Source organism: Dioscorea cayenensis, chromosome 8 (assembly GCF_009730915.1).
Source record: "Dioscorea cayenensis subsp. rotundata cultivar TDr96_F1 chromosome 8, TDr96_F1_v2_PseudoChromosome.rev07_lg8_w22 25.fasta, whole genome shotgun sequence".
NCBI classification, from domain to species: domain Eukaryota; kingdom Viridiplantae; phylum Streptophyta; class Magnoliopsida; order Dioscoreales; family Dioscoreaceae; genus Dioscorea; species Dioscorea cayenensis.
The window spans coordinates 3,441,382-3,459,282 of record NC_052478.1 but is presented as its reverse complement, the minus strand read 5'-3'; the positions used below and the strand labels follow the sequence as shown (position 1 = coordinate 3,459,282).

The 17,901-nt window shown below is 32.2% G+C and overlaps 1 protein-coding gene across 1 annotated transcript; it reads left to right on the top strand.

Annotated features, from left to right (window-relative positions):
- The first annotated feature begins 14,171 nt into the window (after positions 1-14,171).
- On the top strand, positions 14,172-15,231 carry LOC120267843 (probable WRKY transcription factor 4). Its single transcript, XM_039275519.1, has 3 exons — positions 14,172-14,311; positions 14,703-14,816; positions 14,920-15,231. The coding sequence occupies exons 1-3, from the start codon at positions 14,247-14,249 to the stop codon at positions 15,104-15,106; spliced, it is 366 nt and encodes a 121-aa protein (XP_039131453.1). The 5' UTR covers positions 14,172-14,246; the 3' UTR covers positions 15,107-15,231.
- The last annotated feature ends 2,670 nt before the right edge of the window (positions 15,232-17,901 follow it).

Below are 17,901 nucleotides of genomic sequence, written 5' to 3'. Positions count from 1 at the left end.
GCAACATAAAATTAGCTTATACTAAATTTGAGTTCATTATACAATATGAATATATGATATATATATATATATATATATAGGGAAAACATCATCTAGGGACGTCCATAGATTTCAATTCTAGAGATATTTTTAAATCTAAGCCGTTGGATCATCATCCGATGATTGATTGATTATATAAACATCATGACACCTTTTATCGCTTTCATGATCACCTGAGAACGCGGTTTCATCGCATTTATAATGATAAGAGCTCGCTGATTTTTCATCCGATGGCTACTATGGACATCCCTAAATTTGAAATCTAGGGACGTCCCTAGATAATGGGTATATATTCATTTATGGAATTGCTTTTATTATATTTTTTGTTATTAGTTTTTTGAGGCTAAATGCTTGGATCTGTCTATGAAGATAATACTCTACCCGTAGATACTAAATTTTTTTTATTCTTGTAGAAAAACATTATTATTATTATTATTAGGGAAATTCATCGTCACCCTCAGTAATTTTTCAAAACTTCCCAAAAACCCTCCAACTTTTTGCACACCCGATGACCCTCCGTTATATTTTACATTCCTTTTTAACCCTCATTTGGTAAGTTGAAGTGGGTCCACGATATGAAATTCCTTTTTGCCCTTGCAAAAGGTTGGAAAAACTGGCGTCCCAATCATAACTTTCTTTATGCATAGTTTTTTCAATGCCCCGCTTGCTTTTTCTCAAACAAAGTTTAGAAGGCTCATATCTTGTTCTTCTTGTTCTTGTTCTTCTTGTTCTTGTTCTTCTTCTTTTTCTTCTTCTCATTTGGTGTATTCAATTTTTAGCTCTTCCGATTAAATTATGAGAGTTTTTGTGCTATTGCTAGATACAACGGGGAGTCGACGAGTGCTAATGTTCACAGCTACGACTTCTTGGGAATCAGATGTTAGTGAAATATGTGAGCGATGGGGTCTCGATATTTCCGTGTCGAAAGTGAAGTTTATCACACTGAGTGGACATAAAAGCAGTATGTCTCATATAAAAGCGAGGTTGACTTCCGATAGCATGTGTCACGTGCACTCCATCTTCAAATGTTACGTTGTTGATCTTGTTGTTGAGACGAGATGATGTGGTATCGTATCCCTACTGAAAACGAGTTCTTCGTTGTAAGTTTCTTCTCGCTTATGTTTATATAGTTGTAGAAGTTAATTATTGTTTATTATCCACTCGCCATCGCTTTACATTTATCAAGTTTCCATTTAAACACTATTGTCTCCGATTAACTTATGAACTTATTATTTAACTTTTTGTTTTAACGTTTAAGATTTATGTTTATCGTTTAAATATTTTTGTGTCTCCTGTTTAAATATTGATCGTGTTCGTTTAAACTAAAGTGTTGGCGAGGAATTCGAATCCGTAACCACATTGCTCCACATCATGGCGAGCCCTCGAGGGTGTGGCATGCCTTCCTTCCTCATCCGATCAGTCGAAGTGTTGTCGTTGGATATTGACAATGTTTTTGAAGGCGTTGAACATTTCGTAGACGCGACTTAAGAATTTTGCAATCAAAAGGAATTTTGACTTCAAATTCATCGAACGAGAAACATCTGGGTATTGTGGAAGGAAGCTTCGACTTCAAAAATGGCGTATAAGGAAGCTATATTCCCATCATACGAGACGATGACATGCCGATGGATGAAAATCGTGAATCTGCGTTTCTGCATCGCACCGCGACGAGAAGGCAACCCGGGTGTCCCTAGACGAAAAGAGGATCGAGTCGTAGCGTCCCGAGGTCCGCGAAAGTTGCGTTGTAGCCATTGCCACGTTTCGGTCACAATCGCGGATCGTGGAATGAATCTGCTGCCGACTAGGCATTGTGTATATACTTCTTATTATTGTTTAAATATTGAACTTTATATTTAAATATATCTCTTACGTTTTAAATATTTTATTCTCTGTTTAATTGTTATTTTTATCGTTTAAAATAAATTTGTATCCGCTTAAAATGTACAACGGGATGGTGCTAGCGGTTCCCAGCGTAATTAATACACGCCCGCCTCCCCTAGCCGCTTTCCACTCCCGTCGCATAAAAAATCGGAACATTACATTACATTCTATAAGAGATTACTAAGTAATAAGGATATTTTAAACGGAAAAATATTAAGTATATTTTTGTTGTAATTACATTGATATTATTAAATAATAAGGATATTTTTAAACAAAAAAATATTAAATTTAAAAGCAGAGAAACCTAAACTTAAAGCAGAGAAAAGCGAGAGTTAAAGGGCAAAAAGTTATCATTATACTGAGTTAAAATGAATGTTGATATTAGCCGATAATGAAAAATGAAAATGAAACGAGAACCCTACCCGATAATGTACCACAGTGGACTACAATATCATCCAACAAGAACGGAACCTCAAAACGAAAACAGGAATGAATTTAATTGAATTTAAATACATGTACATTTACATTGACAAAAATTTGTCATGTTCTTCGGAAAAATGAATTGAATTTAAAACCTGGTTTTACATTTGAAACTATTACACCTATACAATGACTATGACCCCGCTTGCGTACACTCCCCTCTGGTTCGTTTTACACAGTAAAACGGAGTTTAAACAATTACATTGATATTTACACAATGAACTATATACTTAAACACTGAAAGTGTATGTTAAACAATGAATCGGATTATTAAAGAAAGAATCGTGTATACAAATATAGAAAGAATGACTAAGAACCCGCTTACGAAGACTCCCCTCTGGCTGTGATGCCGGCTGCCCTCCCCTCCCTAAGTATGCGGAAACATACCTGTAATCGCAGAGAAGGGACGTCGATCTGCGGTACCCGTAGCTTCTCACCGCGAAGTAGCGCTCGATAAACCGCATGACATGAGACGCTGCAGATCGACACTTCCTTTTTCCGTCGTGGGGCTTCAATGCCGTGAACAGCGGGTACTGCGGTCGCCCGACTCGCCCAACTCCATGTCGATACGAGGTCGAATAGGTTCCACTGTCGAGATATACAAGTTCATATTAGAATGCCGATTATTTACCGAACACTATTACACAAACACAAATTATTAAAGCACTTACCATTTCTAGCGCGTTTTTATCGTATTCTTCGCTTTGGCATGAAGAATAATGCCTGTATTCTTGTTTTTCATTGTCAAGGACGATGACATGGAAGTGGCCACTCATAATTATCGGGAGGATGACGATGTCCACTTCATACGAAGTTGCGCGGCATCTCGATCATAGCCATCGCTGGATTCATGTGCGTCGCTCGCTCTTGGTATACAGACTTCAACTCGAGAATGTCGTGAGCGGTGTCCTTCGGATGATCTCCCGAGTGTCGAGGATCATATGAACTTTCAATTCGACCCACGGTCTCCACTCATGCGTGTCAAGTAACATCGCCCATTAACTAGATTGACCGCCATAATCACAAGCTGCGGCTAATAATGACACATTGTTAGCGGAAATGTAATTTGTTAAGCGGTAAACACTCGGGTTCTTAAACATCGATATCATTTTTAAGCGATGGCGTATACTATTAAGCAGAGATACAAATAATTAAAGCGGAGACGAACTAACTTAAAGCAGTAAAAGCTCATTGTTTAAAGCGGAGACCTCATTTTTACAAGTCGCAACCATATCAGCGAAAGGGTAAACGTAGATTATAAACATTACACAAAGCACAACAATCGAAAACCATTTCGATCAGTATACATGCGATGTAAATGTAAAACAAAACAAAAACCCTAGCCGAGACATCTCCCCTGCAGACTAACAAAACCCGGCACGATTAATCCCCACGAAAGCTTGATGTCTTCCAACAAAAAAACAAAATCACAAACCAAAAACCGAAAAATGTCTCTTCGTATGAGAATAGTTAACAAAAACCATAATGAATACCTTAGGACTGCAAAGTGACTGAAATGCTGAATACTTGACGGGACTTCTTCTTCGAGGCGCATGTGGAAAGGGAAGAGTCGGGTGGGAAGAGAAGAGGCTGAGACGCGAGTTGAGTCGAGTCGCGAGTTGAGAGAAGACAAGCAGTGTAATGCCTAAGAAAAACCCACCCACTTCCTCTCACACTGCGAAAATGGAGTGCAAACGCACGACTTCCGTGCAAGGGCATTTTCAGTCCATAAAATTTTAAATACACTCCGTTTAATGCCAGTTACGTACTTTTGGGGGTTTCAAAATCATGGAGTTGAAAAAGAAAGGGGGTTTTTGGGTATTCAGAAACTATGGGGAGTTTGTTTGGCAATTTGGCAAAGTTGTAGGGTTTTTTTGGCAATTTCCACTTATTATTATTATTATTATTATTTCATCATGTGATAAGCAATCACACACATAACCTATTTATGCTTCACCCACATATGGATATAGGGAGAGAGTCAAGAGCCCTCTTATTTTTAAAAATCTGAGTTAAATATTTTACCGCTTGGGTATAGCGAGAGTGGTTTTTTAAATTATATTATTTTTTCATTCAACTATAGGCCATTAAATAATAAGAATTTCACTATGTAAAATGTTACTTAAAAAAATTATATTTATAAATCATGCACCATATTTCATACATTCATACAATAATAACAAAGATAAACAATATAATGGCTTCCATATAAATCTTTTTTTAGTAATATTTGAGCATTCAATCACATAGATAATTTTTAATCTTGATTCTATCATGTATTTAGTTACATTTGTTCGGTTTTTTATTGCATTTAATTGAAAGAGAATAAAAGATTTCCTCTTTGATAATTTGCATTTTTTTCAAAACAAAAAAATATATATAAATTTTCCTATTATTATTCAAAATTTCAGGCAACATTTTAGACAGCTAATATAAGTATATGTAATAGCACTGTTTGCAATGGGATGAGTAATATAAAATTTAACAGAAATAAATAATTTTCATTCATTTAAATTTATAATTAAAAATCATACAATCAAAATGGTTACAAGGCTAAAATGGTAAAAGTCCAAGTTCATTTAATTAATGGTGATCCAATTCGTCTTTTTTTCCACCAAAGATGCTACCTTTATAACCAAATGTTAACTTCAAAGCGTCTTCAAAGACTACAACGGTGTAAACATGTTTAATATATATATATATATATATATATATAGTGGTGCTCTTTTTTGTGTTGACTCGAAATTTTGGTGGACGTGTATTTGCTTCAATAGAACTTATTGAGTAAACTCATGCCCGCACACCCAAAAAAAGAATTGTTTTTGCATTTATTTGAGTTATGTAATCATTTAAAGATCAGACACCCACATAGGAGGCCACACAACCCAACTTGGAAGCCATGCGAGCAATTGTTCGTCAGTATGCATCAAGTTTACAGCTGTACAAGTTCACCAGAAGAGCGTGAGGGCTAATATGCGATGGCATAAGAGGTCACACAGGGTTGGCAAAAGCACATGTAGGCTAGCATACGCTCATATACGAGATCATATATATGAACAGTAACTTGAAAAATGCTCTACTCCGTGAAAAGTTTGTGATGGGAGCCATGCGCCAGCACGACACGGCCAAGGGGCCTTGCGGTCGTCGCATGTGTGCCCGCAAGCGAACCCATACGGAACATGAGTTAGGGCATTTGTGTCTTTTCAACCCTAAACCCTTTTATATGCCTTTCTTCCTCTGTTTTTCTCTCATTCTCTTGGCCATCTCTTAGTGGGGGAGAGAACCTTGGATGATCCTCCATTTCCTTTCGGTGGATTGAAACTTCAACAATCATTCCTTCCTTCTTCCTTGAGTTTATCAAGGTAAACACCCCTATCTTTCTTCCTCTCTCACTTTGTTCTCCATTATGTTTGGATGAGAGTGTAGGATCTAGGGTTGTTTGTAACGAGCTTGATTCTTGCCCTCCACCTTGTGTGTTTAGTGTTTGAATACTTGAGAGGAGCTTGTTGTAACCTTGGAGATCCATTGTTACTTGTTCTTTGAATCAAGAGATAAGCATTTTCACCCTTTCTTCCTTGTGTTGGATGAATGGTGGATCCAAGGTTAGGATTATGAGTTTGATTCTTGTTCTTATTCTTGTTTGTTGTTGTTGAAACTTAAGAGAATGGTTGCATTATTGTTTTTCCTTGATTTAATGTAACCTAGAACCAGGTTTTGTTGGAATTCATGACTAATGTAGTTCGACTGTAGCACCGGTAGAACTTGCTTGTTTTCTTGTTTTGTGTTGAAGCTAAAAATCCTTAGGAGCTCTTTGGAAATCTTGAAATCCCAGTTTTGAGCCAGCCCTAAGTCTTAGTAGGGTTGCAATGCATGGTAAAATCTAGGGTTTCATTAATGCTTTCCTTTGTTTAATTCTTGGTTGTTTGTGTGTGTTTTGGTTAGATGGTGACAGCTCGACTCGAGGCAAGGAGCAGGCGGAGGAGTAGCGCACCTGGGTTTTTAATTGTCTAAGTTGTGAGTGGATTATTTGATTGCATAATTCTATTAGAATACTATCTAAAGATTTTTGTTGCTTCATTTGAAAGTATTTCTTGGTTTTATTGTATTTGAATCGATGCTTCGATTAGTTTGGAAATGAATTTCTACACTATTGAATTATGAGCGAAACTCTTGATGTTTGATGAAAATACTTATGACTATGTTGGTATATTGGTTTGAAATGAAGCATGACATTTTATAGACATATTATACTTGTGGCATTGATTTATGTGGAAATGATGCTCATTCCTGGCATGTGAATATCATCCTAGACAAGGACCAATTGATATGCTTTTATGTGGTTGATATTATTGTTACACCTACAGGTGATTTTGATGGTAATAAGATTGTTACCCACCTGTTGTAGTAGGGGTCCCCATGGACTAACCTTTAGAAGTAGCATGGAGGACCAGGTTTTATTTGTCCTCTTCAGGTGGCTCATAGAACTATGATTGGATGATACATCAGGAGTCGTAAGCCACCATACAAAACCGGTGGGTCAACGTCAAGGATATGAGGGTCTTGACGGCTCTAAACACTAGAATTTAGAGGCCTTTCTAGACTACTGATTAATTGAATGAGATGAAAACGTGGTACTTTGATAAATTCATGTTTCTTATGGTGAACTATTCTTGTAATAATCCCTCGCATACCCTTGAAAAGAAAAAGAATTAGTTTTATGACAAGTTTTATGGTTTGGTGGTTTAAAACTCGTATTATGCTCGAGGATGATTTTCGAATGTGAAAACCCTTATTTGAGCAAAATGAATCATTTTATGCTAACTATGTTTCTCATATGCATATAGATGTTGCTATATTCATGTTGATTTCTTTAGAGCTATATGTTTTAATTGTTAAAAGTTGGTTATTGTCAAAATTATCGATTTGGTTTTTATATTCTTTTAGAATTATGCTAACCCATTCACTGAGTGACTTAGATTACTTACCCTCTCTCTCCTTTTAAGGCTTTAACATTTAGTAGCGTGGCGGCACAATGAAGTGTTGAGCATTATCCTATCTATCTTTTTTATTTCTAGTTATATGTATATTTATTATTGAACATTTTGCATCGTATAAGAAACATGGATCCACTAGTGTATTTGTCACTCTATTTGCATGGTTTTGACACTGTTGCTTCCCTTGTGTATATTTGTGTTCTTTACTTTTATATATTATGAACTTGGTTATTTCTATTCAGTGTTATTCATTCCAAGTATTGGTTAGATATACGGCGACCCGAGGGTTGAGTGGCATAGTTGCCCCTCTTTGGGTTACCGCGACGGTTGCCACATGCCAGGCTCGCGGGTCGGGGTGTGACATATATATATATATATATATATATATATATATATATATATATATATATATATATATATATATATATATATATATATATATTGACAAGGTGGATAAGCCATTTTTGGGTTAGGGGATCAACACGCCTAATAAATCATACTGGTGGCACATCTACAAGCCAATTCAGTCAAAGGGGTGTATAAATACAAGTGTTGAGTAACTTGAGTTAATCTCTCAACGAGCACTACACTACGTCCTCTTTTCTAGCAGAAACAGGGGTGCACCGTTAGTTTTTTATACACGCACTTAGGGTTAGAGGGATCGACACGCCTAATAAATCATACTGGCGGCACATCTACAAGCTAGTTCAATCAAAGTGGTGTATAAATACAAGTGTGGAGTTAATCTCTCAACGAGTACTACACTACACATGCTCTTTTCTAGTAGAAACAGGGTGCACCGTTAGTTTTTTATTCACACACTTGGGGAATGATTCTGATGAACATTGGGTATCCTCACATGTACTAAATACCCATTGCCTCTCCACCTAGAGGCTTTTGGCAAATATATATATATATATCTATAGAATCTGAGATTCAGCGATCTCAGTTTATTTTCACTTGTTTTTTTTTTATATTTATTATTTTAATTCCATTCTATTAAGAATCTAAACATTAAGATTTGTGAACTTTGATGGGCCAAAAACTAGGGATGTCCATGGGCCCGCCTAACCAAACGCTGTAACAATTCAATGTAATCGTAATAAATAAATAATAATAATAATAATAATAATAATAATAATAATAATAATAATAATAATAAATGAAAAGCCTTATAAAATAATTATTATGACAAATTAATCATTACCATCATGGCAACAAAGTTAGTATTTTATTTATTTATTAAGCCTAAGCTGAGATTGATCGCTTGTCCAAATTCCTTCCCAAAAAAAAAAAAAACTTTTGGTCACATTTATTTTATTATGAAATAAATAGTAGTTCTTTATGCGAAATAATTGTAATTTATAAATTAATATAAAAAAATAAAAAAATATCATAATATTCATTTGATGATAACAATAGACTAACAAAGGTATAGGCCATTATATTAAATATTGTTAAAAATCACAGTAAATAGTACGGAAAAATTCTTAATTCAACAGAAAATAAAGAAAATCAATGATATAAGATTAAGTTTTCTTCTTCTTTTTTTAAAGAAAAGAGATTAAAGTTTTGAGAGCATGAGTCTTGACAAAGATAATATTAAAATTAAGTAACAAATTAATAAAAAAAGTCAAAGTAAACAATGGCGTTCGGCAACAAGATAATGAAAATATCACATCCAACAACTTGGGACTATTCTTATTCCATATGGCCTCTTGCAAAGAAACATGTTGGAAAGAGATGGTTAAGTCTTATAAAAATAATTATAGAATCTTCATCCCTGGTTCAATGTTCCAACTTCCAATGCTTTGAGTATCTGGTCTTAATTTTTGCCACATGTTTATTTTATTTATTTATTTAATAATTGATTATTATTATTATTTATTCCCAACTTATATATATATATTGCACGTGAAAATAAAGATTTACAAGTTAATATCGCATATTTTGATTATTTAAACAAACAAAAGGTGACAAACACAGTCAAATGAACAAATAAGTATGAAGGTATGAAAAGGGTCATAGTGTACAATGCATATATAGTATTGATGAACAGTAAAACTAAATAAGTAAGATTTTAAGCTCTCGATTATTTTTGTGATGAGTTATTATTGAACTATTAGTGGTTTCTGAATTTTCTTTTATAATTATATTTTTTTTATTATTTCAATTCTTTATTTTATGTTTTTGAGAAAATTAAAAAATATATTATTATTGCAAAATTATGTATTATCCTAATACTATTAGCTATAATAATAAATAATTATTATCACAAGAAAAAATTACATATATGCCTTTAAAAACATTTATATTTGTGCGTACACCTTTTTAAAAAACACATTTGAGTGAAAAAAAAAAACTTAATAACATTAAACAAATTGGCAGAGAATAAAAAATAGATAATTGTAGATTTGGATATATAATTTAAAATTTTTTGGTTCAACAGCAGAACAACTCAACTATTTTACAAAGAGTATTTTAGACTTTATAATTAACTATGATTTAGTTTGTATACTCTATAGATCTTAATATTTGGTAATAGGAGAAATATAGTGTTTTGTAGGGTATGAATACAAATTTTATTATAGTTATTTAATAAATGAAAAAAAAATCCCTTATCATAGTTATTAAAAAGTTTAGAAGATTTTTTTTTTAAAACAAAATGAAACAAACAGGTTGTCGGTTGGTTATAGTACCCTTTGAGGCAAGGAAAATAATAATACTGGTGGGCCCAAACTTTGTTTTTTCTTTAATTTAAATTTATTCATGGTCAGCCACTAGCTATGGAATTTCTTTTCTGTTTAAATTTTTGAATAATTATTTCAATATAATTAAATCAACAAAATAGTGTAAATTTATCAAAACTTGGAAGTTTATTATTAAAAAAAAAATTCCCCCAAAAGTTTATTTTCAGAATAAATCCTTATTAGTTCCTGAATCTATGTGTGTGATAAGTTATTGTTCTTTTAATAGTAATAGTTTTTTATTTAATAAATTTATTTCTTAATCTATTTGGTGTGTGTGTATATATAAAAGATGTTACTACAATGTCGTATTAGACAAAGGAGGGACACCATTTTAAAAATCAAATTGAAAATTAAAAATTAAATTTTTTTAATAAATTTCAATTTTGTTATGAATTATTTATGAAAATAGTAAATAATATATATATACACTGTATAGTTATAGTGACTTTGCTCTTATTATTTTTATCAGTCAATGGGAGTCAAGTTAGTTCTTTCCAGTTTCTATTATTTTTTCTTTTTTTGGGTCAATAATATCCTTAAGATAGAAAATACTGGAAATTGCTAAAAACACCCTCAAAATTTGTAATACGACAAATTCTCCCTTAAATTTGGTTATCCATAAAAACCCCTTCCTTGAATACTAATGATTTTTTTAAACCCCCAAACATCTAACGATGATTGATAGAGTTAATTTTGGAATTTTTTTAGACTGAAATTGTCCCTCAGCGTGGGAAGTTGTGGCAAAGTGTGCTGAGTTTGACTATAATGCCCTAGGGTGCATGAGTTTCTATTTAAAAATGAGACTCTATTTAAAAATATGAGGTATGAGGTTTTTGTTTAAAAATGAGTTTCCTATTTAAAAAAATGAGTTTTCTATTTTAAAAATGAGTTTTTTGTTTAAAAATGAGTTTTTCTGTTTAAGAAATGAGTTTTTTTGTTAAAAATGAGTTTTCTATTTAAGAAATGAGGTTTCGTTTAAAAAAATAATGTCTCTGCTTTAAGAAATGAGTTTTTCTGTTTAAAAAAATGAGGTTTTTGTTTAAAAAATGAAGTCTCGTTTAAGAAATGAGTTTTTGGGGTGTATTTATCACCCCAAAATCTCTTTATGCGATTGAAATTTGGGCCAGGTGAGACAAAAGCATGCGACTCACAATCACGATCACGTTGCATGAAAAAAATGGGATTTCAACCCCTAGAATTTTTGATCTCCACCTCGATCTAGATCTCGATCTTGCAGAGAAAAGGTGCAACCTTTCGATGCCTCGCTCGACGACTGAGGAGGCGTGCGGTCTTCCCGAGGTCGACGAGCGAAGAAGATGAAAGAGATGAGGTCGACGGCGGGGAAAGACGATGAAGAGCGAAGACGAAGACGAAGGCAGCAAGATCGAACTCTCATCGCGCCGCTTCCTCCCTCCGTTCCGTCATCGACTTAGGGCACCATGGATCCAAACCCCGGAATGATCCATGTTCGTCGTCTCCGCAGATCGAGAATGGTTCCGTTCAAGTTCGACTCGTCTTATCCGACGTCGCCATCGAAGACCTCACCACTCCGACCAGCGAGGAACGTCTCCAACCGGATCGCCAACGCCGGCAAAGATTTCTCCTTTAAGACCCCACACGAGCAGGGCACCTGAGATCGCTCGCCCGGATCTCGGAGCTCGAGACTCAGCGTTCGCGCGAGATCGTGACGATGAGATACTCAACGTCCATACTCAATGAGGGTTTCGTTTAAAAATGAGGGTCTCTGTTTAAAAAAATAAGCTCTCTGCATTTTAAGAAATGAGTTCTGCATTTTATATGCTTGTTTGTCTTTGTTTAACTATCGATGTTTCTGCTTTAATATATTGCGTTTTACGTTTAAAAAAAGTGATTAAATATTGTTGTTTCTATTTAAATATGTATACGAGTGGCCAAGATTAATTGGTTTTTATATCCGGGGATTAATTTATCACGTAAATATTTGTTTTTTTCATCTTTAAATATTAATATTTTTGTTTAAAAAAATAAGTTTTATGTTTAAAAAAATGAGGGTTTTCATTTAAGAAATGAGTTTTTTGTTTAAGAAATGAGTTTTTTGTGTAAGAAATGAGGTTTATGTTTAAAGAAATGAGCTCTCAGTTTAAGAAATGAATTCTCGCTTTAAGAAATGAGTTATCCTGTTTAAAAAAATGAGTCTCTGCTTTAAAAAAATGAGTACATGCAAAAAGGAATGCAAAAAGAATGAAAAATGATGTAAAAAGCGTTTAAAGACGATGATGGAATTTCATAATGCATGGGGTTAAAAAGGAAGTGAAAACAATAAAAGAAGGAGCTGTCTGGCGATGCAAAAACTCATAGGAGCTGTTTGGGAAGTTTTGAAATTATCGATGGGTAAACAGTAATTTTTCCTAGAAAATAACTTAATTTTACAAATTCTAAGAGTACCCATGTGTTAAACAAAACTTCAATATTTTTTTTAATATTATTATTTTATAATGTGGAAATTCATCCATAACTATAAAGTTGCATAATGTGGTGGGCCCGGTTACTATGAAGTGGACACTCATGTAGGGTAATGGAGGCTACGGCATGTAGTGCAAACTGTGTAATGGCCATTACTTCTATGTAAAATGTCTATTATGTCTTTTTTTTATATTGTTTTTATCTATTTTCATTTTTTAATATAGTTTTCATTTTTTTCATATTATATAAATATTTTATAATAAAATATATTAAAAAAGATCTAATATATTATATATTATATAATTTACATAGTTAATTAATAATGATAAAACAAAAAAATGTTTAATAATTTAATTACAGCAATTAAAATAAAAATCATACTCAAATATTTTACAAATAAAAAATTATTCACTTGATACATATTAATTAAATAGTGAATTATTAAATTAAGATATTTATTTTAAATATTTAATTATATTAATTGAAAATAATAATGCTATTTAAAATAATTTATAAATAAAAATGTAGTTATTATAAATTCATTATACACAACTCACTATTTTTATGTAAATATCAATTTTTTAAAAGGAGTATAAAAGTAATTTTATCATATTTTCCTTTCCTCAATTTTTATTCCCAAGTAACTTATTTTTCCAACAAAACATAGTTTTTATTATCATTCTTATCATTTTATTTCCATTCCCATTACTTTCATTATTCCTAAACCTATTACCCCCATTTTCATTCCACAAACCAAACGCAATCCTATAATTTGACCACAATTTTAAACCCTTATTTTACATTAATTAAAAAAAAAAAAATAGTGTTCATTTTGGGGTGTATCTAAAATCGAACCCCAAAGCCCAAGTAAGGTGAACGTATAAATGTGTTGAAATATTAACTCACGTCATTGATTTTTTTTTATAAATGAGAAGCGCTTGACAATTTGTAAAAAATAATAAAAATAAATAATAATAAATAAACTTACAATAGCCAAAGGATTCATAACCAAACAGCATTAGTCCCACTATATAAGACATTAATATGGGTATTTAAAAGCTTCAAATTCAAGTCCTGTTAAATGTAATTATGATGGTAACAAATCTCTAATTGTGATTGCAGACGTCCAACCCAAATCATGGTCATCGTGTAAGGCTCACAGCCTCACACATTAGATGATTAGATTCCTAGTCTACACGCATGGCCTTGATTCTAGTTCATGCACATTACTTTAATTGCATATGTGTTTATTGTATTTGCATAAAAATCACAATATATAGAATATATATATATATATTAAAAATAAAATGGTACAAAATGATGTCATGTAGATGACGTCAGGATAAGAAAAGATCTAGACTTGAAAAAAACAAGTAATAAATGCCATGTCAAGACAAGAACCGCCACCAATGTTTTGTTTTTCCTTTCTTATAAGAATAATTTAAAAATTAAAAACAAGAGGAGCTCTCAAGGACCATTCCTTCAAACTTCAATGTAATTTCCCTTCTTTCTTTTTATAATTACTCCTCTCTCTCTCTCTCTCTCTCTCTCTCTCTCTCTCTCTCTCTATATATATATATATATATGAATACATATATAGATATATAATAAATCCAACTTCATCTCCTTACTCTCTTCTCAACCTTTAGAAATCTCACTGATGTCCGGCCAACCGCCGCCGCCTCCACCGCCACCACAACCACCACCACCTCCTCCTCCTCCTCTGTATGAACCTCAAAAGTTGCCATACATTGATTATTATCATCTATTTTATGTTTTTATGATTAATGTGATAGTGAACTATTATCTCTTTTTCGAAAATATTAATATGTGACAGCGAATTATTAGTTTTTTTTTATATGGTGATAATATTAAGATGTCGGCATATGATGTCAAACGCTCAACTTGTTCATTTTCTTTTCTTTTTCTTTTTATAAAATGCTTTTAATTTATTAAGAAAAAGGGAGATGTACTTTTTGTGGAAGTCTTCACTTAGTCTAAAGAAAGTTTTCCATGAATTCATGCATGCATGAAAAGTTTGTGTTCTTTGTTTGTTATGTTTGTTTAAGTGTGCATGATACTGATCTTTTTTTTTTAAAAAAAAAAAATTTTTCAGGGAAAGAGAGAACCAAACACAAAGTTCAGAAGCTAATCAACCTCAAGTTCCTGAAGATGGATATGAATGGAAGAAGTATGGCCAAAAATTTATCAGGGGAATAGGCCAAAATAGGTACATGTAAACAATATTGTAACTTAATTTGAGTGATGTTTTTTTTTATTGATTTATTAAAATTGTTATAATTATTATTATCATTTTTTTGTGTTAATTTTAGGAGTTATTTTAAGTGTAAGAACAAGAGATGTGGTGTGATAAAAAGGATTGAGTGGCCTCGATCACATCCTGATCGGTTGAGAGTTATTTATGTGGGTGGCCGTGAGCACACCCATCCTCCTCCCTCAACCTCAAAATCAAGAAGAAGAAGGTTCAACTTCAGTGGCAAATCAATACAATCTTGCTAATCAAATGTTTGGTCCTTCTCATGACTCATCTTAGTTTGTTTTTTTTATTTTCTATTTTGAATGAATAAAATTTATTTTTGGAGTTAGAAGTACATTTGCTAGCTTGAATCTAATAAAGATCACTTGGAGAATATATTGCTGTAGATCTAAAACAAAGTATGTATATGAACAAATTAGTAAAATTGTTAGTCAGATAAGGGAAAAGAAATTAAGTTGGTTATTTAATAATTTGGTTTTTTAGTGTCAATTCTAGAGGGTGCACATACCTTTCCCCTCTTTAATCTTAATTACTCATACTAGAATCTAATTAATTATCTAGAAACTTTGGCTTCAAAAACAAATCGTTATAATCTCTTTACTGAAATGTTAATTTGTGTTTTTTTATTACTCATCTATGTTAAGTCTTTTTTTTTTTTTAAGGAATAAGATTTACTTCTTTGGAACTAGAAATATATATATATATATATATATATATATTCTACTCAAATCATGCTAATATTTCAAAGAATATAAATATATGACTCTGGATGATTGAGCAGTCTTGTTACATCTTGTGTGTTGCCTTCTTTTGTTTTGAAAACAACAACAACAACACCAACAGTATATAATAATAATTCAAGAGGTGCAATAGCTATAACATTTGTACAAAAATTAAGGCGTTTCATGGTCTGAAATCCATCTCCTTTTAATATCCATGCGATATCCTTTTTATCCTACAACAAGATGTATTTTGGAAGATTTTTTTTTAAAATACATTTTGATCAAAATTATTTTATTACTTCAGACGGTTTTAGTAAAGGATGTTTTCTTACACACACGCGCGCATTGGTACATGCATGCAAAATAGTTATCTTAATACAACTAGAATACATATATGTATATATATATATATATTTCTTTTTTGGAAATGTTAGCAAGTTATGTAATCGAAAGTTCAATCTCTTACCAACGACTTCTTGGTTTATTAGCACTGAATATTTTGCTTATGGTGTTTATATTTTTATCGAAAAAGTAAGTTCAAATCTTAGCTCATACAAAATAAGAGCATAAGTGTATTAAGATAGTAATTCCACTCCAATGCACTTCCTTAACATAACTTGTCCACATTTTGTTAAAAAAAAAAATAATAAAAAATCAATCTCTAGTTTATTATAAAATAAAAATACCAACTCTTTCGCTACAGGAGTGATAATTAGTTGAAAAAAATTTATAAAATATTTTAGTAGCACAATTATCATTCAAGTATTAGTAATTATCAATTTGAATATATATATATATATATATATATATATATATATATATATATATAGATGAATGTGGACAAGCCAAGCTATATGTAAGGATTGAAATTCGAATTTTTATGCAAAGAAATCAATAGCAATAGATCAAATGATTGTTGGTTGTTAAATTAAATATTAAAATCCTTTATCATATAAATTAGGGAAAATTATTTTTTACCCCCTAACAGTTTAAAAAATTCACAGACAACCCCTCTGACTTTTGAATTTGTCGGATAGCCCTTCCTTTTTTGTTTCACTCATTTTTCCCTTTCGACTAATTCCAGTCTAATTCATTTGATTGAATTCCATTTTTACCCTCAACAATGGTGGATAAAAAGCACATCATCTTTTTTAAAATAACCCAGTTTTTTCTCATCTTTCAAATATTTTTTGAAAGACCTGAGACCCTCACCACGGATCTCTAGTGGCCTTCGACCATTTTTCATCACCACCTTACATTGCTATGGGTTCTTGGGTTTGCCTTGACGATGAAGTCGGGTGGGAAAGGCTCGGCTTTGAAAAGGAAGAGGCCGACGAGAATCGATATACTAATGAGAGATGTGTTGTACTTTAGAGAACCGAAGAAATCGGATTAACGGAAGGGAGGATGAGGAGGGAGGGTATTCGTTGTTTTTGTAAGAGAGGAAGGAGCGATTTAGAACTTATGTCCGGATGTGGCTTTTCGGTGTGTTTACGTTTTAAATATATGTGTTTCGGATTAACTTAGGTATGTGTGTGTGTTTTTAATTCAAATTCATCCGATTTATGTTTCGATTCTTTTTGTATGGATAAATTTGAAATTGTCGGAATGTTTATTATGGGGTTGCTTGCACAAACCGGGATTGATAAAAAGAAAACAAGGTAATTTAAACAAAAAAATAACTATTGTTAAAGCGAAACCAAGACTATTAAGCGGAAACGCGATACCTTAAAGCGAAACCCGAATTATTAAAGCGAAATAAGATAACTTAAACAAAAACCTATTGTTAAACATAAAAAGTGTATTCGCAAACAAAAACCAAAACTATTAAACAAAATTAGTAAACTTAATCGGATCACGCATTAACATATAATGTAAAAACTATTGAAAACCCAACAAATTAAAAAGTAAAACATTTAACAATGCACTCTAACATAATCGGATAAACAAAAAGCGAGTAAATTAAATAATGTAAGCGAGGCGTTAAAGCGAAAAAGCGTGTTAGCTTCAACAAAAACCCGGATTGATAAACGGAAATAAAATAACTTAAACAAAAACAACTATTATTAAATGTAAAACGTTAAAATTTATCTTTATGTTTAATGTACTTCTAATTTCGGAAGAGAATATTGATTGGAATTTACAAGATTTAAAAGAGTACTGGTAAAATAGCCTAAAGTTTATAGAACAAGAATTAATCCATGGTAAAATAGTCTACAGATTTATCCATATATCCATAAAAAGTCGATTCTTTTATGTTCTAATTCCCTAAAGTTCTTATTCCAAGATATTTTCTTTTAAACATTATTTTAAGC